The 25,051-nt window shown below is 46.7% G+C and overlaps 1 protein-coding gene across 2 annotated transcripts in view; it reads left to right on the plus strand.

Annotated features, from left to right (window-relative positions):
* The window catches only part of SLC35F3 (solute carrier family 35 member F3), a 351,622-nt gene extending 328,061 nt beyond the window's left edge, over nt 1-23,561 (plus strand). For both annotated transcript variants that reach the window (XM_039464320.2, XM_010351535.3), the window contains 5 exons: nt 5,533-5,752; nt 12,892-13,017; nt 15,020-15,212; nt 16,328-16,417; nt 20,586-23,561. In XM_039464320.2, the coding sequence (XP_039320254.1) occupies nt 5,533-5,752; nt 12,892-13,017; nt 15,020-15,212; nt 16,328-16,417; nt 20,586-20,821 (865 nt within the window). In that variant the 3' untranslated portion in view covers nt 20,822-23,561. The remainder of the gene's footprint in view (nt 1-5,532; nt 5,753-12,891; nt 13,018-15,019; nt 15,213-16,327; nt 16,418-20,585) is intronic.
* Nucleotides 23,562-25,051: the final 1,490 nt, after the last annotated feature.

The raw sequence follows: 25,051 nt of genomic DNA on the forward strand, positions 1-25,051 counted from the left end.
TAGTAGTAAAAGAATTGTGGTAAAAAGGAGCAACTTCTTCCAGCTCCACATCTGCCTACTCTCAGCCACCCTCAGTTCTTGTGGATGCTTTTCCCTGGTATTTATCCCAATTTAGCTAAATTAAATTCTTATCTCAGTGTTTCTTAAATATAGACATCCTCTGATTTCTATCTCACCCCACCCTTTCTTCCCTACCCTCAACATAATGGTATCCCAATTTTTGGTTAATAGTGTTTGCATTATCATAAGCACACATAACGTTGTTCACTGATGCCACCTCCTTTTGTGAAAAACCCGTCATTTCTCCTGCCAACAATATTTCCCTCTTTTGTCTCATTCATCTTGATTTCCCTGTACTGATTGCTATGTTTTCCCCCTAAACACTCTGCCACCTCGAAATCCTATCGCTGTTTTTCCCTGTTCTTGCTTAATCACAAGACTTCCTTGGAGAATTTCCTCCAGCAGCCTCCTGCGGTTCCTGGTCTGCAGCAGAGCACGCTGCTGGCGCTGGGACCCACTTTCTCTCTTGCCCGCGAAGCTGGCCTGCTTCCAGCTGCATGTCTTTCTCCTCCTTGGTCTACACCCTCGCTTTGTTGCGGACTGTCCTCCAGTGGCTTGGGAGACACCGCTGTTGAGGACTGCATGGCTGAAAATGTCTTCAGCCTACCTCCACCTTTGATTGATAATTGACTGGTGATAGCATTCTGGCTGGAAAAAAAATTTCCTTCAGAAATGTTCATGCATAGTGCCATGATTGTTTTGGTGGTGTCTGGTGCAATTACAATTTCCTATCCCTTGACCTTGCTTGTTTTATTTCTCTTGGGTGATTTTAGGTCTTCTCTTTATACCTTTATTTTATAAGTAGGTGCCTCGTTGTGGTTCTTTCTTTATTCATGTTGTCAGTACTTGGCGGCCTCTTCCGTTAGGAAGATTCATGTCTTTCCGTTCTGAGAAACTGTCTTGAGTGATTTATTTTGTAATTTTCTCCACTTCGTTTTATTCTGTTTGCTCTTTCTGGAGTTTCTTTTAGTTTGATATTGGACTTTCTGGTTTAATCTTCTAATTTTATCTTTTCTTTCTTTCTTCCTTTCTTTATTCCTCTCTCTCATTTTATGGGAGATTATTTTGACTTTATATTTCAACTTTTTATTAATTTTTTTTTTGGAGATGGAGTCTTGCTCGGTCGCCCAGACTGGAGTACAGTGGCACAATCTTGGCTCACTGCAACCTCCTCCTCCAAGATTCAAGGGATTTTCGTGCCTCAGCCTCCAGGTAGCTAAGACTACAGGTGCACACCACCACTCCTGGCTAATTTTTGTATTCTTTTTAGTAGAGGCAGGGTTTCACCATGTTGGCCAGGCTGGTCTCAAACTGCTGACCTCAAGTGATCCACCTGCCTTGGCCTCCCAAAGTGTCTATTAATTTTAAATTTTTAGTTATATCATATATTTAATTTCCAAGATTATTTCCTTTTTAATAGCCATTTGTTCTTGTTTCATAGATACACCGTATTCTCTTATCTCTACAAGGATATGATCTCTCCCGCACCCCACACACACACTTACGTAAATCCCACCTATCCTTTAGTCCTTCAAGATTCTGCTCAAATTCCACATTTTATGAGGACTTATCCAGTCAGCCTGACTCTTAACTAGACAGTAATTCCATAGCTTCATTATATTGCACACCATCTATCTCATATGTGAATATGTTAGGCTTGCATTGCCTTCTATTGAAGGAAAAGTGTTATCTCCTCAATTATACCATAATTTTCTCATGATCAGAGACTGCTTTTGATTATTAAATGCAGAATACCAATATTTAAAATGTAATAGGAGAGTTGAAATCTAAAGTCAAGATAATCTCCCATAAAATAAGACAGAGAAAGAGGGAAAGGAAAAAGAAAATTAGAATATCAAACCAAAGGGTCGAATATCAAACTAAAAGAAGCACCAGAAAAACTGAAATAGAAAAAAAAAAAAAAAAAAAAAAAAAAAAAAAAAACTAGATAGAAAAACTGAAGTGGAGGAAATTACAAAAGAAATAATTCATTTTAGTTTAAAAGTTTTTTAAACTAAAAAAAAAAAAAAAAGTTAAGCTAAATCTTCATATGTGACTCAATCAATAGGAACAGAAGGGCTTCAGTGTGCTGGAAGTAACCTGCCACCCTCCCGTCTTTAGCCTGCCAGCAGCATCAGTGAACAGAAGGAATGAAGGGCATTAGACTGTCCAGTCAGTTACGTGGGAGTCAGTCAAGAGAGTGTTGACTGTGCTCCATTTGTTTACCAAGAAGGGGGAGGTCTCTGGCAAAAATGGATTCATGTTCATCATCTGTCTTGGGTTCCCTTGCAGTCAAGGGCATACATGGGCCAGCCAGATCCTGAGATATTGTACTGTATTTTTTGTTTTTGTTTGGTTTGGTTTTTTGAGATGGAGTTTTGCCCTTGTTGCCCAGGCTGGAATGCAGTGGTGCGATCTCGGCTCACTGCAACCTCCGCCTCCTGGGTTCGAGGGATTCTCCTGCCTCAGCCTCCCAAGTAGCTGGGATTACAAACACTTGCCACCATGCCTGGCTAATTTTTTTTTTTTTTTTTTTTTTGAGACGGAGTTTCGCTCTTGTTACCCAGGCTGGAGTGCAATGGCGTGATCTCAGCTCACCGCAACCTCTGCCTCCTGGGTTCAAGCAATTCTCCTGCCTCAGCCTCCCGAGCTGGGATTGCAGGCAGGCACCACCATGCCCAGCTAATTTTTGTATTTTTAGTAGAGACGGGGTTTCACCATGTTGACCAGGATGGTCTCGATCTCTTGACCTCGTGATCCACCCGCCTCAGCCTCCCAAAGTGCTGGGATTACAGGCTTGAGCCACCGTGCCCGGCCTTAATTTTTGTATTTTTGGTAGATAACGGGGTTTCACCATGTTGGCCGGGCTGGTCTCAAACTCCTGACCTCAGGTAATCCATCAGCTTTGGCCTCTCAAAGCCCTGGGATTACAGGTATGAACCACCATGCCTGGCCAATATTGTGCTGTTTTAAGATCAAAGACTGTGCCCAAATCTCTTAGCACTGAAGATTAGTGTATAGTCTTTGGCCTTGAAATAGCATGAGGCTCACCAGCCCTGGGGGCCAATTGTCTTGGTCTAATTAGAACCAAGATCCACCAACCTAAGTTGTGATCTCCTGGCCATGAGGCCTTAAAGGGCCAACAGGACTCTGCTGAGGCCTAGAAGTCTCACCTCTTTCATCTCCAGTATGGGATCCCCACTCCCTCCCCATTTCCCGCAACTTGTGTCATCAACTTGGCTTGATACCAAGCCATGTATGCGCCCTACCTCCCTTCTCAATCGTCAGGCTTGTGAGGAATCAAATATGGATTTTCAGAGAGGAAGCAGGTTGTCTCATTAGCCTCGGATGTCCTTTCCAGAACATGAATTATTTTTTGTGACTATGAGCCAGGTAGAACTTGGAAATTCTACTTGCACGATGTTATTCTCTTAGAAAGGGAAACTCTAAGTATAGTGGAGATAGGTTGGCATTAATGGCAGGAAAGAATATTTGCATTTTATTTTGGTCATATTCAATGGACCAGCATCACTTTGTAGCCACCATAATCACAAATGTAAAGGAAGCCATCATTCATGGTCACTGTCCCTGCGGGAACTGTGACTGTTCTGCAAACAGGAGCTTGGGAAACCCCGTAGCAAATACAGCTGGAATATGGTATGAAAATTACACGGCAAACAGAAATATCAGCCTCTCATTTAGATGAGGGTTGCAGCTATGTATAGCCAAAATGGAATCAATTCAGCTGAATCAGTTTCGTGATAAATGTAGTGACATGAACGCTTTACCTGGTCCCGGTTTGTTCAGAAGCAACACAGGACTCTGTGTGCAGAGAATGGTGGCCAAACTGCACCCGCCTCTACAAAATGGTAAGTGTGTTTCTCCTCTCTCACTATTCCAGGCTCTCATGCCTTTCTCTAAGGAGTTTTCTTGTTCCTTCTATGGACATCCCATAGTCGAGTCATGAACAAAGGCAGATTTCCTTCTAGATTGATAGGAAAAAATAGTAAAATTAAATTTAAAATCTAAAATCTTACCCAATCCCCCAGACTCTGGTTTTTAATTTTCCTCCTTTATCTCTGCATTTTCAGACTAAGTGGCACAGACCAGAGCTATTCCCTCAACGTAGCACATTTGGTTCATTCTAGAGCTGTCTTTTCTTTTGCTCTCATGGTAGTTCATTTGGGACTGAGTCTATTTCTAGATCACTAGCAGGCTGGCTCCCTTCCTGGCTGGCAGGCCATCCCCAGCTGTGGCAGTGCTGTGCCATGTCCATGAGCCTGGACAGGGGCTTCCACGGAGCAGTGTGTCCTCACTCGTCCAGCTCCTTGCCTGGCTTATCAGGCCCAGCCCAGCAATGATCTTCACTCCCCCACAGTCAAGGAAACAGGCAGCCATAGACGAGCCTTCTCAGCGGCCTCTCCACACCTGAGCGCCCACGGCCTCCTCCACTTCCCTCTCCTGCATGTGGAAGACTGGCTTTATTTTTCTTAAGCATTTCTTGAAATACCTGCGGTCCTTCCCCCAGACTCTAGAATGGCATCAGAAGACTTTCTTCGACAGGTGTTTCCTCATCTCCTTCCCGCTTTAGACCCTGAAGCTTTGGATCTGCTTATTCTTCCTGTGCTAGATAGTCTCTTGGAGAAGTAGGACTTCCACGTGGTGGAATAAGTGCCCTAAAAATGACCTCGGAGGGGGAAATAGGTCGAGAGTTAGCGCTATTCATATTATAGCCAAGATGTATGAGATATGCCCGAGAAGTGGCTGCCCCTGCCTGATCACAAAGATAATTCCAATTCAGGGTAATATTTTAAAAAATATGTTTCAATGTGTTCTCTTAGAGCAAGCTTGTCCAACCCCTGCCCCGCAGGCCGCATGTGGCCTGGGATGGCTTTGAATGAGGCCCAACACAAATTTGTCAACTTTCTTAAAACATGATGAGAATTTTTTTGCAATTTCTTTTTTTAGCTCATCAGCTATCATTAGTATTAGTGTAGTTTATATGTGGCCCAAGACAATTCTTCTAATACGGCCCCAAAAAACCGAAAGATTAGACACCCCTGTATCAAATGTCTTCCATTACCACCCTTTCCCCACAACCCTACAAAAATAGGTGTAGTGACCCCCCTCTCTTACTCAGCAAGTGACAAAATCCCTCAGTCAATCACCAGACATGCATAGGCCTTTGGGTCAGATAATTCCAACATTACCTTCTATCTAGAACCATAAATTCCAAACTTAACATGAACAGAAGGAAGAATCTGTGACCTCAGATCACTGTGCAACATTTGTTTCAGTGGACTGAAGCAGTAAGTTGAAGAGCTTTAATAGAAAGATGTTTATTTAAAATAATAAATTTTAAAGCCCTGTCCCTTCCTATATTTGCATTAAAAAAAAAAACTTGGTAGAGGAAATAAATGGTCTGTCTGAACCCAGGAAAATAATAACAATGCCTCTCTTTCCTTGTTTTAGGGAATGCTGTCGATTTTTTGGAGACAATGGCTTGACTTTGAAGGTGTTTTTTACCAAGGCAGCACCCTTTGGTGTTCTTTGGACACTCACAAACTACCTGTACTTACATGCAATAAAGAAAATAAACACTACGGATGTCTCCGTGTTGTTCTGCTGCAACAAAGCTTTTGTGTTCTTGCTCTCATGGATCGTTCTCAGGGACAGATTCATGGGAGTGAGGGTAAGTTCTTTATTATCTGTCTTCCTCCCTCACTCAGTCATGTCAACCAAAACCTGCCCATCGGCTTGCTTAGCTCCATGTGCTGGACCATGAGCATAAGCTGCTGACCACTTTCCTTCTGATTTGCAGCAGAAAAGGAGCCCAGCAGAGGGCCCGGTTCTTGGTGTGCCTTGCCAACCTTCTTGCTTGCAAACCATACTAGACAAGCATTCATTAAAGCACCTTTCATTTCAAGCATTTCAACAAGCATTCCCTAAAGTGTGTGCCAGTCGGGGACCCAGTCTGGGAATGGCGATGTGCTCCGCTCTCTGCGTGCTCACCACCCCGTCTCTCGTGGGCGGCTTTCCCGGCTGCAGTGCGTGGCATGACCGTGCTCTGCAGCCTGGAGCTTTCTGCTAACACTGCCACTCTCGGGTGAGGATGTGCGTGAAGCCTGAAGGCTCCTTCGGCATCCATGCATGCATGCAGTCTTGGCCCTTTGCCTGGGCCGTGTGTACACAGCCAGAGTGAGCCAGACACGCTCATGCTAAGCCCCATCTGTGAAGGGCCAGCTTCACTTCCTTCCAACCAGTGACAAAGGGGGAGTGAAATTATATCCCTTGAATTACTTCTCATTTTACAATGGAGGACTCACTCATCACATTAAATGCTAGTCAAAGTTAGCCCGTCGGGTTTCATAACACCTGTATGAAATAGGACACATGCACTATCAAATATCAGCCGAATATAGAGAGATTCCCCCCAATGAAAGAAACAGGTGACGTTTAGCACAGGGCAGAACGCTAGTGACTTCTGACAGGCTCCCTCTGGTGGCCAGAAGCTGCTACTGCCCTGTCATCGCCTTGCCGCAAACCAGTGCTAGAGCGTTTGGCCAGGCCCCGGGTTCTCTTGTAGTTAAGTGTAGGGCTTTCCCCTTCAGCCACAAAGCTAACAGCCGGTTTGATGGGCAGTCCCACGAATGCAAACCCTGCTGGCTACCGGTGCAGGTCCCTCTACTTCTGTCCTTCTCTCACTGTCCTGGGAACAATGACATCACCCTAAGGGTGCATTCACACCCACCTAAGTTACCCAAACAGCAGTGGGGACATGAGTCAACTTTGAATTGTATTTTTAGCTTGCAGTAGGGGGAAATTTTGTTTTCAGGCTTACTGTTAATTTGGGAATAAAAACTCACTCTGTGCCACCAAAAAGCTTTCAGCAAATAAATGATCTGAAGCATCTCTGCAAGAAATGCAAGTCCCTCTCACAGCCACCCAGCAGCCGGCCTGATTTGATGCTGAAAACTTCAACGTATGGGCCTTCCTGCCACCCACTCATTCCCTTCCTGACTTTATTTTGATGTAAAGAGCCAGGAGAATTTGTGGAAATTTTTGGCATGACTCAGATGTTCCAAGAAAATTCCACATGAGACCCTGTTCCTGGGAAGCGAAGCTTCAAGGTTAATTCTGCATGTAGCAGAAGAAACCCATTTTTTTTTTGAGGTTAAGAGAAGCAGATGCGAAAAACTTGAAAAATACTCCTAAATTCATAGAAAGCAATATAGTGCTTCCAGGTCTTTATTGCTATACATGGATAAGACCCCCACCCAACCCCCACCCAACAAACATCCTCAGAATATGGCACAATGTGGCCATGGTGGCCACTTGATTGGTTTGGTCTATTGCTGATCACTGTGTACCAAGCAAAGTTTTGTGTTGAAGGACTCTGGTACTAGACTGACACTGAATGAGGGTCCCAGGAGCCAGTGTCGGTGATGGCGCTGATGGCATTTTGCAACTTGCGAAGCACTGTGCGGTTGTAGGTCTCTCTAGTAATCACTCTTCCTCTTAGAAGTGCATCTAAGAGCTTCCTGCCGCAGGTTGTGTTGGAGCTCCCTCTTCTCTTCTTTAGAAAGGAGTTCAGAGAGCTAGCAAAATCCACGAGACGCTGCCATATGCCAAAGGGACTGAAAGATTCTCCTTGATGAACAGATGGAGATTTAGTTCCAAGTTAATATCTAACTGATACATGGGACCACTCAGACTTCACTCAGATGGCTGGGTAGCCTAGCACTGTCCACTAGGTAATTTCCAAGGACCGAAGGGAATTAGCATGGTCCTCCATCCTGGAGGGCTGAGCGTATGAGCTTGCGAGTCAAGCAGGCATCAAAACCATGACGAAGGCCCAGCCTTATGTTTGTGGAATTGTCTGCTCAGGAGACTTGTGTTATTGAGGCAGTTACTCAAACCGCAAGGGCGGCAGTTCCTGGAAAACATCAATAGGTGTAGGTCATGTGCACATCGAGAAAGAAGCAAACTTACCATGCCGGGGAGATTCCTCACCACATATAGTACAAGAGGGTGAGAAGCTGTTGGGGTGTCTGTTTGGAAGGAGTTAAGCTGGTCTCGTGTCACCATTTGACTCTGCGTAGGTGTGCTTTCTCTATGTGCCCTGGCTCTCCATGTCAGGCTCTCCAGCTCAGTGATGAAGGTGTCCCAGGCTAGAGTCAAGTGACGAGGTCGCAGATCTTGGCTCCACTCTTATAAGCTGCTGGACTTTGAGAAAACTAGTAAGTGTCTCTGAGCCTTTGTTAAATGGACAGAATATTACTACTCATCTTAGAAAACAGTTGTGAGAATAAAACGATGCATGCCTCCCACAGAAAACTCAATAAATGGTGTCTTTTCTCAACGTTGTTATTCTTCTTATTCCTTCTCAATTAGACGGGGTTGATGGATCAGCCCAGTTCTCTTGTTGGTGGATGAAGATTTAGAGAGACAGTTTAATGTGGCAAAAGCAAGAGTAGGATGAGAGCAGCAGAGCCCCGGGGGTGCCCTGCCCACCAGCTGCGGTCAGACTGAGTGAGACCACCCCAAGCCTCCATGTCAAGGGAAATGGGAGGTGAGATTCACTGATTGTTCAGGGCTTCTCAGGACCACCCGTCACAGTGAGGGCATTCAAACCAGGAGACACGTAGGAAGGAGCCAGAAGGTGAGCTAAGAGGTCATCCAAGGGGTCCTCAAACCCCAGTGGCACATTCCTGGGGATCGTGGACGTCTTTCCAAGATCAGTTCCCATCTCAGTCAGATTCCAGCTGATGTTTCCAATAATCAAAGTGTTGGCCATGTTTCAAAAGGGACAATCCGTCCCCGAACAGCACCTGTGTGTCTGGCCCGGACTCCCCTCTGCGCGGGGGGCTGCCTTCTGCAACCTGAGCCAAGCATGGGGGAAGACACAGAGAAAAGGCAGTGGTGGAGCTCACAGCGCAGGCCGCCATCTACTCTCACACACACAAGGAGTGGACTAGAGGATCCCTCCCTTCCCTGCAAACTCCAGAATTCCTTGAGTCAATGAGAGCAGTCCAGGAGCTGTGAGGGAAAGAATTGGGGGAAGGATGTTTAAAAATCAGCCCATTTTCCCATGTGTAAAGTTGACTCAAGCTGTGCAAATATAAAGAGCTTCCACATGGGGTTATGTTGGGCAGAGAACGTGCAGCCTGCCATGTTTTGTTGGTTCTTTGGTTTGTTTTACAGAGACAGGATCTCACTCTGTCGCCCAGGCTAGACTGCTGTGGTGCTGTCCCAGCTCATTGCAGCCTCAGCCTCCTGGGCTCAAGTGGTCCTTTCACCTCAGCCCCCTGAGTAGCCGGTACCACAGGTGCACACCACCACGCCTGGCTAATTTTTTGCAGGGACGGGGTCTCACTATGTTGCCGAGTCTCGAATTCCTGGGCCCAAGCGATCTGCCCACCTCAGCCTCCCAAAGCACTGGGATTACAGGTATGAGCCACTGCACCAGGCCTTGCCACACTTTAGCAAGACCAAGCGGGAGGAGCCCTCGTCTGAATGGTGACTAGACTTCACCTAGGGCAACACCAACCCTCTTCTCTCCTCTTTCTGGCTCAAGGGTTTCCTCGCCTTCCCCTTCCCTCCCCACAGGAGCGGGAGCAGAACCATCATGGAGATGAGTGACGTGTCAGTGACTCAGGTCTAGGTGCGTGGGACCCAGATCTGTAGCGCTGGCAGCCGGGCGGGTTATGACAGTGGGTCACCATGCTGGGTGAGGACATGAAGACGCCAAACAGCAGCCCCCTCACCTCCAGCTCATTGTTCCCCAGGCAAAGCAGAGGTGGTGGCTCTTACCCATCTTGGGCTTGGGCCACTGTGACCCATCAGTCTTTGTTTTAGAATTGTTCCGTGAGGAGCACTGAGGATCAGGGAAAGCATAAGGAAGGAGAGGCATAGGGGGGTGAGGGAAGCTCCGTTGTCATGATTCCACACCCACCCTCAGCATCCCCCCAGGGGCCACAGTAGGGAGAAGGTGTGCGTGGAGCGCATGGAACCACGGGGTGGACTTGACTGACCTTCCTAGAGAGTTTGTTTTAGTGCAGGAAGTGGGCAGGAAAATATTGTCACATGAAAATCAAGAAACTCAGATGTGTCAGGGTGTCAAATGTAACATATGCACATACTTTTCAAAGATAGAACTGGAAACTTCACAGGAATTCCAGGCATCAGGAAGGACTCTTGGGCTCTGCTCCCAAAGGCACAGGGCATGTTCCAACCCTGCTCTGCTCCACGGGGTATAGAGAGTGAGGTAGGAGCCCCAGTTCACATCCCAGCACATGGGTCCGGTCCTGGCAGGGCTGCTGACGTCCAGAGAGTGGGAGGCCCACAGCCAGGGGTGTCAACACTGTGCCTTGTGGGTGCGACCCCCAGGAGAAGGCCAGGAGGTGGAGCAGGAGCTCAGAGTCAGCCCACCCGGCCTGTCGGGATGGACTGATGGGGTGGCACAGGCTCCTCTGATGTTTGTCTCCTCGACAGACCAAAAGGTAAATGGCCAACCACGCTCTCATTTCCTGCTTCCTTATCCCTTCCCCCAGCTTAGCCACACAGTGCAGCCCAGGCAGAAGCTTTTAGCTGTTTATTATTTAATCAATAGGGAAGAGAGGAAGAGGTTGGAAATCTGCCCTGCAAGTCTTCAGAAAAAAATAACCCCTCACTGTCCTTCACTTCCTCCAACTTCAGCCATAAGCCTGGAAAGGCTCAATAAAAGGTAGCTCCAGGCCGGGCGCAGTGGCTCACGTCTATAATCCCAGCACTTTGGAAGGCCAAGGTGGTGGATCACCTGAGGTCAGGAGTTCGAGACCAGCCTGGCCAACATGGTGAAACCCCGTCTGCACAAAAATACAAATATTAGCTGGGCGTGGTGGCATGTGCCTTTAATCCCAGCCACTCGAGAGGCTGAGGCAGAATAATCGTTTGAACCCCAGAGGCAGAGGTTGCAGTGAGCTGAGATCGCACCATTGCACTCTAGCCTGGGCAACAGAGCGAGACTCTGTCTCAAATAAAAAGAAAGTATCTCTAAAGGGGAGATGCACCAAGCATCTGGAATTGGGCCATTTTCTTCTCTCCATTCCTTCCTTGTGTCTTTTCACTGGGAGTCCTCCGATGCCTGGCCAGGTGGGCATGTTCCTGGCAGCACCATTCCATTACGTGTGTCCTCTGGAGCAGAAACCAGCCCTTTCCCCCTGCTTCCTCACTTTTCCCTTTTTAAATTTCTTGTGGGAAAAATCCCCTTACGGTCTTGCTGTCTGCGTTTCTCTTAATGAACACTTCTACCCAGTACGTGTAACATTTGAATATGAAATATAGGCATATATGTGATGCAGAACGGTGTGGCTGACGGCAAGTGAATTCCTGTAGCGGAAAGAACACTCAGAGAGATTGGGCCAGGCAGTCCTCTTGTACTCGATAAACACCTGCTCTCTCGATGCCTCTGTGTTAGGGGTGAATACAGCATTGTATAGAAACATTGCGTAAGTTATACGCTAGGAGAAGTATGTAACTCAGACATACCGTGTGAGATTAAGCCACATTATGTTTTGCTAACCTAAACATCTTATGTTTAAACTACCAAGGCAACTTCAATTCAAATCTAACAGTTCGTTGGCGGTACTTCCGAGGTGAATCATACGTTCCTGTTTATATATGTAAGCACCAGCTTTACAATCAGGCAAACCTGAAATCTGTCTCTGCCCTTCCACATATGAGCTGTGTGGCTTTGGGCAAGTTATTTAACCTCTGTGAGCCTAGGTTTTCATGTGTATAAAATGAGGTGAATGCCCATATCTACTGTGAGGGTAAAATGAGAAAATACATAGAAACATGTATCCTACGACCACGCAGTTAACCTTAGTTATCTGATATTGTTTTAGATAGCTGAAGTTGATTTTGAATAATTCATAAGAGGGATAAAATTCTCAGTAAATCCAGGAGTGGAAACTTCTCCTGCACACATTTATTCTACTGACAGCAACCCCCTCTCCACCTCCCACCCAGTGACATTCCTGCAGCTTCATGGCTACCTCGGATCAGTCCCTTGTATTGATTCTGTCTGCCGGTGCATTTTCTCCTTTGAGGAATATTGTCCCAGATGTTTTAGCTCCTATTCAGTCCGGCGATTTCACTTTGCACAAGAGTAATGTGTACATCTCCATGAAGCCTCCGTCCCATCTGAGCAGTCAGTATCAGGACAATAACAGGATTGAGGGGAGCCTTGGTGGGTAGGGTGGAGGGGCTACGGCCACGTGTGAAAGGAACTGCACCTCCTAGGTTAGGTCACTGTTTCTAGCCTTGGTTGGCAGGTAACATTCTGGCAGGCCTCACTGCTGGGGTAGAAAACGGGACAAGATGTGCTGTCCTCATGGGGGCTTTTCGGTTGAGACATGAAACACATAAAAGCAAGGTCACAGGGGGACTTTTCAGAAGGCTGGGAAATAACATGCAGGTCATTTCCAGGGGCTTCCCAGGGATTCTCCACCAGGCCTTGTCATGACCAGATAACCTACCACTGCAGCTACCACCACCTCCTTCTCAGGCTCCCAAGAATCACAGTGACTGGCCAACCCCATGCCACCCACTCCTGGCTGACAGCGGTCTCAGGTCTTTAGTCAAGCCAAGCTTTGCTAAGTGCCCTCTCTAAGCAGCAACAAAGTTTTAGACAGGAGCCAGCCTTTGCCTGTTGCTCCCCCAAGGAGGAAGAAACAGGAGATGCCACTTTCCCCTCACGTGGCTGAACCCCGCGCACATTTGGCGCTCGCGTGGTTCCTCTGGTTCCATCCCAACTTCCCTGACTAGCGTTTTCTTCCACCTGTCCAGATTGTGGCCGCCATCCTCGCCATCGCTGGCATTGTGATGATGACCTATGCTGATGGCTTCCACAGCCACTCCGTCATCGGCATCGCACTGGTGGTGGCCTCGGCATCCATGTCTGCCCTCTACAAGGTACGCACGGGGAGTGAACTCTGTCGGCTGGCTTGGCTCTCCTCGCAGCCGGCTCTGGATGCTTGGTCCTTTTCTTTTCAAGAGCTTCTGATGATGGGCAGGTCTAGACAGCTGAAGTCAACTGTGCAACAGGCAGAGACTTCAGCTGAGGGCAAGCGGGAGGTGTGCCACTGCTCTTGGTTTTGGCTCTCTGGGCCTTTCTATCTGTAGCCACGTTGTTGCAGCATCTGGGATAAAATGAGTGGTGCCCATCAGCAGAGTCAGATTCCTGTCTTCATTATTGGCAGCAAACAAGCTCAGCGTTTGCTCCTATAAGGCAGGGAGACTTGAATATCGGGTGCAGCTCTGTCATGTAAATCTTTGCCCACACAGTTCCTGCAGCCTGGTCACTATGAATCAATTCAATGAAAATGTAGAAAATATTAGAAGGCTACATATGCATTTCAAGTCCTGGCTGGAAGGCTAAATAAATAAAAGTGCAACAGCTATAATATTGGGATTATAAAATACTTTGATGAAATGTTGGGACCCATTGGAAAGCACTTCCCAACTTCAGGTCTGGAGGAAACAAATTTTTATTCCCATGCTCCAGTCCCTCTCTCTGTTCACCCCCTACTTGATCAAGCCTCCTGGCTGCTCTTTCCCTCACTTCCCTTCTCCTCCTCTTTCTTTCTCCTAAGACCCGTAGTAGGGAATGCAAATATTTTTAGGACTCCAAGTTGGAGAAGTGACTGAGAATCAATGAGAAATGAGATTTTAGCTTGGAGACTTGTCATTCTTTGTGGATCCAGACAGTAGGACTGATAGAATTAAGTACTGAAGAGTGTCATAAGAAAAGACATTTTTTTTCCCAGCTCTGTGAGTACCATGTGTTCTGGTTTTGGGAAAGTGAAATACTCAGCCTTATCCTTCATCACCTCCCTGCCCTCACCTCCCACAGAGGAAGACACACATGTCCTTTTCTTTCTCTGAACACCTCTCACTGAGGGGAAGGGATAATCTAGCACCACTCAGAGACTCCAGCAACTGTGTAAATGTAGAAAATATTAGAAGGCTACATACACTCCTCTAGACTCAAATCGCTGTGGCCTAACAAGGAGCAAAAAACAAGGAGAAACACGATCCACAATGAACACAGTACTCTGATTCAGATTCCCCTCTCCCACTCCTCTACCACCTGCAACTTGTCCACGGGGACCCCTAGATGAGAGGCTGAAAGCCATTTATTTCCCCTTCCATACTTCCTTCACATTTGCCAGGAAATACGTGAATGAGTTGGGAAATGGCTGAACAAGGAGAAAGCAGGAAAAGTAAGAGGAACCACAATGCAGAGAGTCAAATTAGACCGCAGTTCGCTCAGCACAGGAGCTGCCTGGGCCTTCTGCATCTCCCAGTTAGCTCTGGGCCGCTCCCATCACATTCGCCCTCTCCTCTCAGCCTTCCAGTCGCCTGAAATGATGTGCAAACAAGAACAGGTACAAAAAAAAAAAAAAAAAAAGTTTGGTGCATTCCACTAAAACCCATGCCGTTCCTGGAATGTACATGGTGGGATGGAGCAGAGATGAGCAAAATCCCTCCACCCTTGATTTACAGAAAATACCTTGGCAGCCAGAGCACTCTTTCATGGGAGCAATGGTGTTTGAACTGCTTACACAGAGCTGAGGATCCCTCTTAGGGGTCTCTGAGAGGATGTGTAATCCTAGCAGATGTTTTTGAATGATGCGGTGTCAGGAACACAACACAGACAAATCAAACCTAGAGTGAAAACCCGTGACTCCTAACGATCCTTTCTGGATAGCCGAAAGGGCAGCTCTCTGCTGCTGTGTCACTGAGATTTGAATATGTGTGCAGCTGAATGCAGGTCAAATCCCATGGAATTCACTGTAATCTGGTTTCCATCCGGCAGTGCAACCCCAGCGTTGTGGAGTGAACTCTGCTTTCTTCCATCACGCTGGGGTCCGAGGTGCGTCTTCACCTCATGCTCCTCTACTGTCTCCTGCAGGTTCTGTTCAAGCTCCTCCTGGGCAGTGCTAAGTTTGGAGAAGCCGCCTTATTTTTGTCCATCTTGGGTGTGTTTAACATCGTCTTCATCACCTGCATTCCTATCATCCTCTACTTTACCAAAGTGGAATACTGGAGCTCTTTCGATGACATTCCATGGGGAAACCTTTGTGGATTTTCAGTTCTCTTATTGAGTAAGTGGTGATCGCCCTGTCCTGAATCCCCAGAAAGCAATCACCAACACAGAACCCTTAGCAAACATGTTCCCTGAAGTAGGAACACAGTGCTCATGGCTATTCTTTAGTTCTCACTGGTTTTCAAGATCTTTCTGTTTCACAAAGTAGTCTTTGAAATGATGACATTGGATTTGAATTCCAGAACCAGAGTCAATGTAGTAGTCAGAGTGGTCACGGCTGCTCTGAACAGTGAATGAAGAGCCCAGTGTGTTGCATGTTACCTGCTAAGCACAGCAAAGAGTTGGTAAATTAATACCTGCAGAGCTCCCAATCACTGCCTGCTAAGTGTCACTGTTCAATAAATACTATCAATTATCACTATTATCAATGTCATCACTGTCTCCATTACTTGATGTAAGTCTAGAACTAAGCAGAAATGCAACCAAGGAGGTGACTTATCTAGTTTCCATCCAAAAACACATATTCCAGCCAGGCACAGTGGCTCATGGCTGTAGTCCCAGCACTTTGGTGGCCGAGGCAGGAGGATCGCTTGAGCCCAGGAATTCTAGACCAGCCTGGGAAACACAGTGAGACCTCAGCTCCAATAAACATTTAAAAATTAGCCAGGTGCAGCAGTGTGCACCTGTAGTCCCAGCTACTCAGGAGGCTGAGGTGGGAGGATCACTTGAGCAGAAGGACTGAGGCTGCAGTGAGCTATGATTGCACCACTGTGCACTGTACTCCAGCCTGGGCAATAGTACAGAGCCTGCCAAAAAAAAAAAAATACCCCAGTGCTCTTGTTCATGCAGTTATCCCAGAAGCATTGTCAGCAGCAGAGAAAAGCAAAGCTGGTAAGATAGTCCAAGTCACCTTTCAGTGGTTACCATTTCCAAACTTATTTCCCTTCTTCAAAGCTCAGGGAACAGAGGGGCTGAGTACTCGGAGTGTCTGCTCCTGATCCCAAGTCCTGGAGCCCCCAGAGGAACTCTTGAGCTCACTGAATCGGAGCAAAGGGTCATTGTAACTCCTATGACTCCAGCCTCATTAGGAAAACCCGGGTCAGACAGGCCAGCAGGGAGGTAAAGTACAGAGCAGTCGTGAATAACATCTGTTGTTTACATTCTTTATTTCAGCATTCAATATTGTATTAAATTTTGGAATCGCTGTTACCTATCCCACTCTGATGTCTCTTGGAATCGTCCTCAGTGTACCTGTGAACGCAGGTAAACCTATTTGGCTTTTTATACTGCACATAAAGTCACCTACTCATACACAAACACACACTCATGCATACACACATGCTCACACACATATACACACTCATGCATAATACACACATACATATACACACACTCATGCATACATACACACTCACATACACACATTCATGCATACATACACACACACTCATGCATACACACACACTTATACATACACTCATGCATACACGCACACATAAACTCATACATACATTCATGCATACACACACACTCATGCATACATACACACTCATGCATACATACACACACTCATGCATACATACACACACACTCATGCATATATACACACACTCATGCATACACACACATGCATACATGCACACACTCATACATACATACACACTCATGCATACACACACTCATGCATACATACACACACTCATGTATACATACACACATACACTCATGCATACATACACACACATACACTCATGCATACATACACACTCATGTATACATACACACATACACTCATGCATACATACACACACTCATGCATACATACACACACTCATGCATATATACACACACTCATGCATACACACACTCATGCATACATGCACACACTCATGCATACATACACACTCACACATACACACACTCATGCATACATACACACACTCATGCATACATACACACACACTCATGCATATACACATGCATACATACACATACTCATGCATACATACACACATTCACGCATACATACACACTGATGCATACATACACACACTCATGCATACATACACACACACTCATGTATACATACACACATACACACATACACTCATGCATACATACACACGCACACTCATGCCTACATACACACACTCATGTATATATACACACATACACTCATGCATACATACACACTCATGTATACATACACACATACACTCATGCATACATACACACACACACTCATGCATACATACACTCATGCATACATACACTCATCCATACATACACACACACTCATGCATACACACACACTCATGCATACATACACACACTCATGCATACATACACACTCATGCATACACACACACTCATGTATACATACACACATACACACATACAAACATGCATATGTACACACACACATACACTCATGCGTACATATACACACACTCATGCATACATACACACTCATGCATACATACACACACTCATGCATACATACACACACACTCATGCATATATACACACACTCATGCATACACACACATGCATACATGCACTCACACATACTCACATATATTCTTGTTGTGCCTCCTATAGAATGCGTGTTTAATCATCTGCAAAAAAAAAAGCATTTAGGTGAAATGTTGATATTAATTATATATGCAATATTTTCTCCGTAATGGGCTGGTTTTCGCATGCCACCTCAAGATACAGAAAGTCTCAAGGCATCTCAATTCTGACAGCTATGGGGAGCAGAGATGAATGTCATCAGTATTATTAAGAAATGTAGGAAATTACATGGCAGGAAAAAAAAAAAAACATTAACTTTTGCAGGTAACTTTCTGGGGGAGAAAATTTGCTCAAGGCACAATATAGAAACATGCCAACAGGTTGAAGAAGCGTGAGGGTGATTTTCCCCTACCTCCGGGGAGACAGGGAGAGAACGCCCATTCCCCAGGAACTGGGGACTGTCCTTTGTTTTCCCCTGGGGACTCGTTGCCAAGGCACACAGTTGACAGCTCTTTCAGATGCTTGTCTTCACCTGCCCCTTGCTGCCTTCCTTTACCTGGCTCACTCAGATAGAAATTTTGGATTTTCTTCCTAGAACCTCCTGGCCTCACACCTGACCTCCCTAGGCATCCTCTTAGCCAGAAAAGGGCTGTGAATCTGTCCTCTCCAGAACACTCACTCCTTTGTGCCTGGCACAGCTTCCTCCAAAGCCATCTCCCAAATCCTGCCGCTTCCAGGCCATTAAAAGATCACCCCCACCCCAAGGGAATGACAAACCCTTATCCTGCCTTATCCTGTTCCGTGTGGTGGTGAATATGCCTGCCGGCACCCCAACTTCCCAAACCTTTCCCCATGACTTGGTTTCCCACCGCTCCCATTCCATAGGCCCTGGACCTCTGTGCCCCACCATGGCCCGGACTCCTCTGATAGGACTGCCCCACAGCAGTAGCAGTGTACCAGGCTTGGGGGAGGCATCAGGAGACGGGTCTCGGGCCCAGCACCACCGCAGCCCGCCTGGAGGTCTCTGGTCCCAACTCATCCGCTCTCTGAGCCTCAGCTTGTCTCCCCTGCAAATGAAACGTCATACCTGCCCTTGCTACTTCGGTTGATATGACAACCAGATGCAATAACTGATGAGACAGCAGTTCAAAATGCAGAAAGCACCTGAGCTCCTGGACAGCTGGTAAAAAAGGAAAATGGTCCAGACACTGCAGGCTTCTGAAAAGTCGCTTGTCACCACACTCCCCCTACCTTCTTTGCATCTTTAGTTTGTAGTCACGCCGTGTTCCTGTCTCCAGAAGGCATGTTCCAGTTGTCTTATATAGAAACTTACTTTGAGCGTAGAACATAGCCAGGTGTTTGAGAGATTAATTAGAATCATTGTTCATTACTTACCTGCAACGTAAAAGGTTTAACGATGAGTTGAAGGAAAGAATCCCAGGCCACTCTTGATTGGAGGGGAGAAGCCGAGGAGCCTGCTGTGTAGTTCACTGGTCAGAGCAGAGTCATTGCCCGGCTGTTCGATTCTCCCTCACATCTGCTCATGGGACTGGCTGGTTGGCTGTCCTTATCTGCTAAATTAACAGAATGTTTTACCAATATTAAAAATTAAAATACAGGCCGGGCACGGGGGCTCATGCCTGTAATCCCAGCATTTTGAGAGGCCATGGCGGGAGGATCGCTTGAGCCCAGGAGTTCTAGACCAGCCTGAGCAACATGACAAAACCCTGTCTCTACAAAAAAAAAAAAAAAAAAAAAAAAAAAAAAAAATTAGCCAGGTGTGATGGCACTGGCTTGTAGTCCCGGCTACTCAGGAGGAGGCTGGATGGGAGGATCACTTGAGCCCGGGAGGTGAAAGTTGCAGTGCAGAGCCGTGATCACACCACTGCACTCCAGCTTGAATGACACAGTGAGACCCTGCCTCAAAAATAAATAATAAATACAGTTGACCCTTGAACAAGGTAGAGATTGGGGGCCCCAACCCCTGAATAGTTGAAAATCCACAGATAACTTTTAGTTCCCCAAAAACTTAACTACTAATGGGGTACTGTTGACCAGAAGCCTTGCTGATAAAAAACAGCTGATGCACATATATTGTGTGCGTTATTTGTATTATATACGGTACTCTTACAATAAAGCTCAAGAAAATAAAATGGTATCAAGAGAATCATAAGAAAGAGAAAATATAGGCCGGGCGCGGTGGCTCAAGCCTGTAATCCCAGCACTTTGGGAGGCCGAGGCGGGTGGATCACGAGGTCGAGAGATCGAGACCATCCTGGTCAACAAGGTGAAACCCCGTCTCTACTAAAAATACAAAAAAAAAAAAAAAAAAAAAAAAAAAAAAAAAAAAAAAAGAAAGAGAAAATATATTTGCTCCTCTTTGAGTGGAAGTGGGCCGTCGTAAAGGTCTTCGTCCTCACTGTCTTCTTGACATTGACTAGGCTGAGGAGGAAATGGAAGAGGAAAGATCAGTCTTGCTGTCTCGGTGTGGCAGGGCCAGAAGAAAATCCACATATGAGTGGATCCGTACAGTTCAAACCCATGTCGTTCAAGGGTCAAGTGTGTGTGTGTGTGTGTGTGTGTGTGTGTGTGTGTGATCTACCTATCTATGATCTCCTCAATTGCCCTTCATTCACTTTTTTTAATCACATAAATCAGTGGTTAAACTACCAAGTCAATTTCGGGAGGTGACATATAAGTGCAAGGCCTCATACAGAGAGGTTTTATAAAGTTAAGGGTGATTTGCTAGAGGTAACCCCAGCCCACCTGGAACAAAATCATACTGAGGAAGATCCTGTGGTCCAGGGAAGACCACAACACTGCCAGGCAGCGGGGGATGCCCCCAGGCCTTGCCCACTCTCCAGGGCCGTGCACCGAGCCCTGCAGCTGAGTAACCCCCATGCTCTGTCTCCCACAGTGGTTGATCACTACACTAGTCAGATAGTCTTCAATGGGGTCCGGGTCATCGCCATCATCATCATCGGCCTGGGTTTCCTCCTCCTGCTCCTGCCAGAGGAGTGGGATGTCTGGTTGATCAAGCTGCTCACCCGCCTCAAAGTGAGGAAGAAGGAGGAGCCTGCAGAGGGCGGTGCCGACCTGAGCTCAGGACCTCAGAGCAAGAACAGAAGAGCCCGCCCTTCCTTTGCCCACTAACACCACTCCTCTAGAACTCGGTGGTAATGACTGGGAGGTCTATTCCTGCCGGGAGGAACCTCGGTTGGGTAAGGTGTACATACCTGTACAGTTTTGGTCATCTGCGGTAAGTTCTACGGTATTTATTGGCATGTCCAATTTGCTTGCACTTTTCCACATCAGACCTTCCACTTAAGGGTACCGATTCAATACAAGAGAGAAAAGAAGAACCTCTCAGTGCTTTTCCAATGAATGTAAAGTGGGTTTAAAAGATCCCTGCGTAGACCGTTTTGGATGGCTGACGTTCTCGACAAGCCAGGACAAGTGTTTTGAATCTTAGCAACCGAACATGGCATTGTACACTGTGATTATTTTTCAGCTATGGTAGCTCATATTTTGTTTTATACCAGAGCTGTACTCTTAATTTTAAGGAATTTCAATGAACCAAAAGATAACTGTCAATTTATTTGGATGGATGGATGGATGGATGGATGCATGGATGGATGCATGGATGGATGGATGATGATGGATGGAAGGATGTCTGGGATGTGAAGAGGTGAGGCAGAAATGGATGATGAATATCAAAAGATGTCAGAGGACAGGTCTGTGCCAGGTACCAGTAAGGACAAGATAAGTCCAGCCCCCGCTGGCCTGCTCTCACGAGTCTGTGTAAGATCATGCAAGAGAAATCACAGTGCCTTCTACAGAATTTTCGTCTTTACCTATGTGAAGCGAGGTGACGTGATACGTCACTGGCGCCGTCTTATAATTTAGATGTAAAAATCTTTAGAAACAAATAAAACTATATATGTGTGTGTGTGTGTGTGTGTGTCTGTGTACAAAGATGACAGAGCTGATGGCCAGTGTACAGGGTGTGGCCCGTGGTGTACAATACCCATATAAGGTACATTGTGCAGGAGGGGCTTGCTGGTTGCTTTTACTTCCTGACCAAGACTGAAAAATTATCTACTGAAATCTGTAAACCTTTTTATGAAACTTTTAAGCACCAGGCTGTTTACTTACACAATTTAGGTCTGCCAGAAAATTCTATCTGTGATAGATCCGTAAAGAGGGTCAGGGGTTAGAGTTTACTATTTTTGAAGTTTACATTGTTACATATGAAATGGAAACATTATTTTGAAATGTTGTCATAACCCAATGGTGCATTCTGTAACCATGGAGTTTTCTGTTTCCTGGGGGAAAGGGGCATTCATGACCTGAACTTTTTAGCAAATTATTATTCTCAGTTTCCATTACCTGTTTGGCCAAACAGATTAATAAAATATTTGAAAAAGAAGCATTCAGTGCTGTCTTGGCCGCCCTGTTACTCTCCCACTGCGACCGTCCTGAAGCAGCCCTCCCCACCTTCTGGCTTTTTCTCAACTGCACTTGCCCCCAAGAACCGTCCACATAGGTAAGCCAACCCATCTGTCTCAAGGGAAGGAGACTGTAATATCAATAGGACTGACTTCTGCAAAAGTGAGATGCAGAAGGATCCCCAAAGCCTCACAGAAGCTCTGAGTCCCGGGGCAACCTCTCCCCTCCCTCCGCCCTGTTCCCCGCCCTCTCCCTCCAGGCACCTGCCCTCCGCTCAGCCCTGCACGTGACTTCCTTCTCCCTTTCCCTTCTGAAGAAGTTCCCCAGCTCAGTTTACACTGGTCCCTAGGAGCCGCCCAGAGCTGGGAGCCCCTGTCCATAAATCCACCCAGTCTTCCAGCTCAGCCTCCATAGCCGTCTGCCTGCCTGGGGATCCTAAGCTAATGCTGGCTTTTTGGATCATTTGATTTATCCACTTCAGTAACATAATGTAGCTATTCCGAGCAGTGCTATGCCAGGGGCTGTGAGATCCAGTGGGTCTCATTCTAGGGCTACAGAGGGCCAGGTACTCTAGGAAGCGGTGTGAGCCAACAGGAAACGAGAGCCTTTTTAGTACACCTCATCCCATCACCCTTACCTAGAGCGTCTGCTCTCCAGGCACTACACCTATCACTTGACGCATGGGCTCTAAACTTGAAGAACCTCATTACCCACAGCAGAGAGCTCCCTACCCAGTGTGTCCAAGCCTGTCTAGGAGGGGACAGCTGAGCAGCAGGATGCTGGCCCAGTCGCCTCCATCACCCTTTGAGGCTCCAAATCCCAGGAAGACAAGCAGCTGTTTCCTTTGTAAGCCAGAACATGAAAAAGTGGGAAAGCCTTGCCTTAGGGTAGATTTATCTTATTCTCCGTTGGGCAAAAAGGACCATGAAAACCCAGAAGAACTGAGACCATGGACTCAAAGGGATATGTGCACACCCACATTCGTGGGAACATTAGTCACAGCAGCCAAAAGGTGGAAGCGACCCATGTGCCCACTGGCAGATGAATGGATAAAGAAAATGTGGCATAGCCACACAGTGCAACATCATTCTACTTTAAAAAGAAAGCAAATCTGGGCCAGGTGTAGTGGCTCACATCCGTAATCCCAGCACTTTGGGAGGTGAAGGCAGGAGGGTCCCTTGAAGCCAAGAGTTCAAGACCAGCATGGGCATAGTGACACCCTGTCTCTTCAAAAATGCAAATTCAAAAATTAGCTGGGCATGGTGGTGCATGCCTGTTTACTTGGGAGGCTGAGGCAAGAGGATTCTTTGATCCCAAGCATTCACGGTTGCAATGAGCTATGATCACACCACTGCACTCCAGCCTGGGCAACAAACCAAGACCCTGTCTTAAAGAAGCAGAAGCAGAATAAGAGGAGGAAGAGGAATAAGGAGAAGAAGAAGAGGAGGAGGAGGAGGAGGAGGAGGAAGAGGAGGAGTGGAGGGGGAGGGGGAGGGAAGAGGGAGAGGGACAGGAGGGGAAGGGGGAGGATATTCTGACACATGCTTCAGTATGTTGAACCTTGAAGACATTACGCTGGATGAAATAGGCCAGTCACAAAAAGACAAATACTATCTGATTCCACTTACATGAAGTTACTGGAGTAGTCAAACTCACAGAGACAGAAAATAGAATACTGGTTCCCAGTGACTGGGAGGAGGGGAAATGGAGAGTTATTGTTTAGTGAGCATACAGTTTCAGTTTACAAAGATGAAAAATATCTGGAGATGGAGGGTGGCGATTGTTGAACAATGTGAACGCACTTAATGCCACAGAACTGTACACTTAAAAATAGTTTAAATGGGGCAGGGTGCGGTGGCTCACGCCTGTAATCCCCACACTTTGGGAGGCCGAGGTGGACGAATCGCGAGGTCATCAGATCCAGCGAGACCATCCTGGCCAACATGGTGAAACCCCGTCTCTACTAAAAATACAACAATTCGCTGGACGTGGTGGCGTGCGCCTGTGGTCCCAGCTACTCGGGAGGCTGAGGCAGGAGAATCGCTTGAACCCGAGAGGCGGAGGTTGCATGGAGCCGAGATCGCTCCCCTGCACTCCAGCGTGGTGAGAGAGGAAGACGCTGTCTCAAGAAAAAATATATATATATTGTAAATGGTAAATTTCATGGCACTTGCATTTTATCAAAAAATTTTAAGAGACTATGAAGGGTAACGTGTATGAAATAAAATGGTTAGAACTCTGTGGTCCTTTCGACACATTCTAAACCTGGGTTGGGGTGGGGGGAGGGGTGGGTCGAGAGATTTCTTTCCAGAAAGAATATAGCCACAACCACAACAGCTCCGCCCCCCACCGCGCCAGAAGGTTTCCAGCACTGGGACAAACCTATAAGGGACCCAAAAGCAGAGAAACCCAGACCAGAGTGCCTGCCCATGGCCCAGCGGGGCGGCTCTGCACCCGGCTCCATCCCTGCTCAGCCGGGGAACTGCCTGCCCTCCAGAGGCGGGTCTGGGTAGAAATTTTTTTTTTTTTTTTTTTTTTTTTTTTTGACTTAAGTTCTGGGGTACATGTGCAGATGGTGCAGGTTTGTTACAAAGGTATGCACGTGCCATGGTGGTAGGGTAGCAATTAAACAATGTTTCTCTTTCGGCTCCTTTAAGGAGGAAAAGTCAAGTCCAGACGGAGGGTACTAGAAAGGAGACCAGGGCCTCTCTCTGCTGCTGATGAAAGAGGCAAAACGCTCTGGCAAGTCTTTGCTCTCTCCTTACTTTCAGACTGTGATCGTTTGGAGCCAGAGGGCATGAAGTGACCTGCTGGCCGCCGTGACACACCAAGTCAGAGCTGTCTTTAAGGACCCACACCTGCCTTACAGACCCTGAGCTCCTCCCTTTCCTGGGCCTTCAAGGATAAAGGGAATTAGGCAAGAGGAATTCATGG

This window comes from Saimiri boliviensis, chromosome 14, assembly GCF_048565385.1.
Source record: "Saimiri boliviensis isolate mSaiBol1 chromosome 14, mSaiBol1.pri, whole genome shotgun sequence".
NCBI lineage: Eukaryota > Metazoa > Chordata > Mammalia > Primates > Cebidae > Saimiri > Saimiri boliviensis.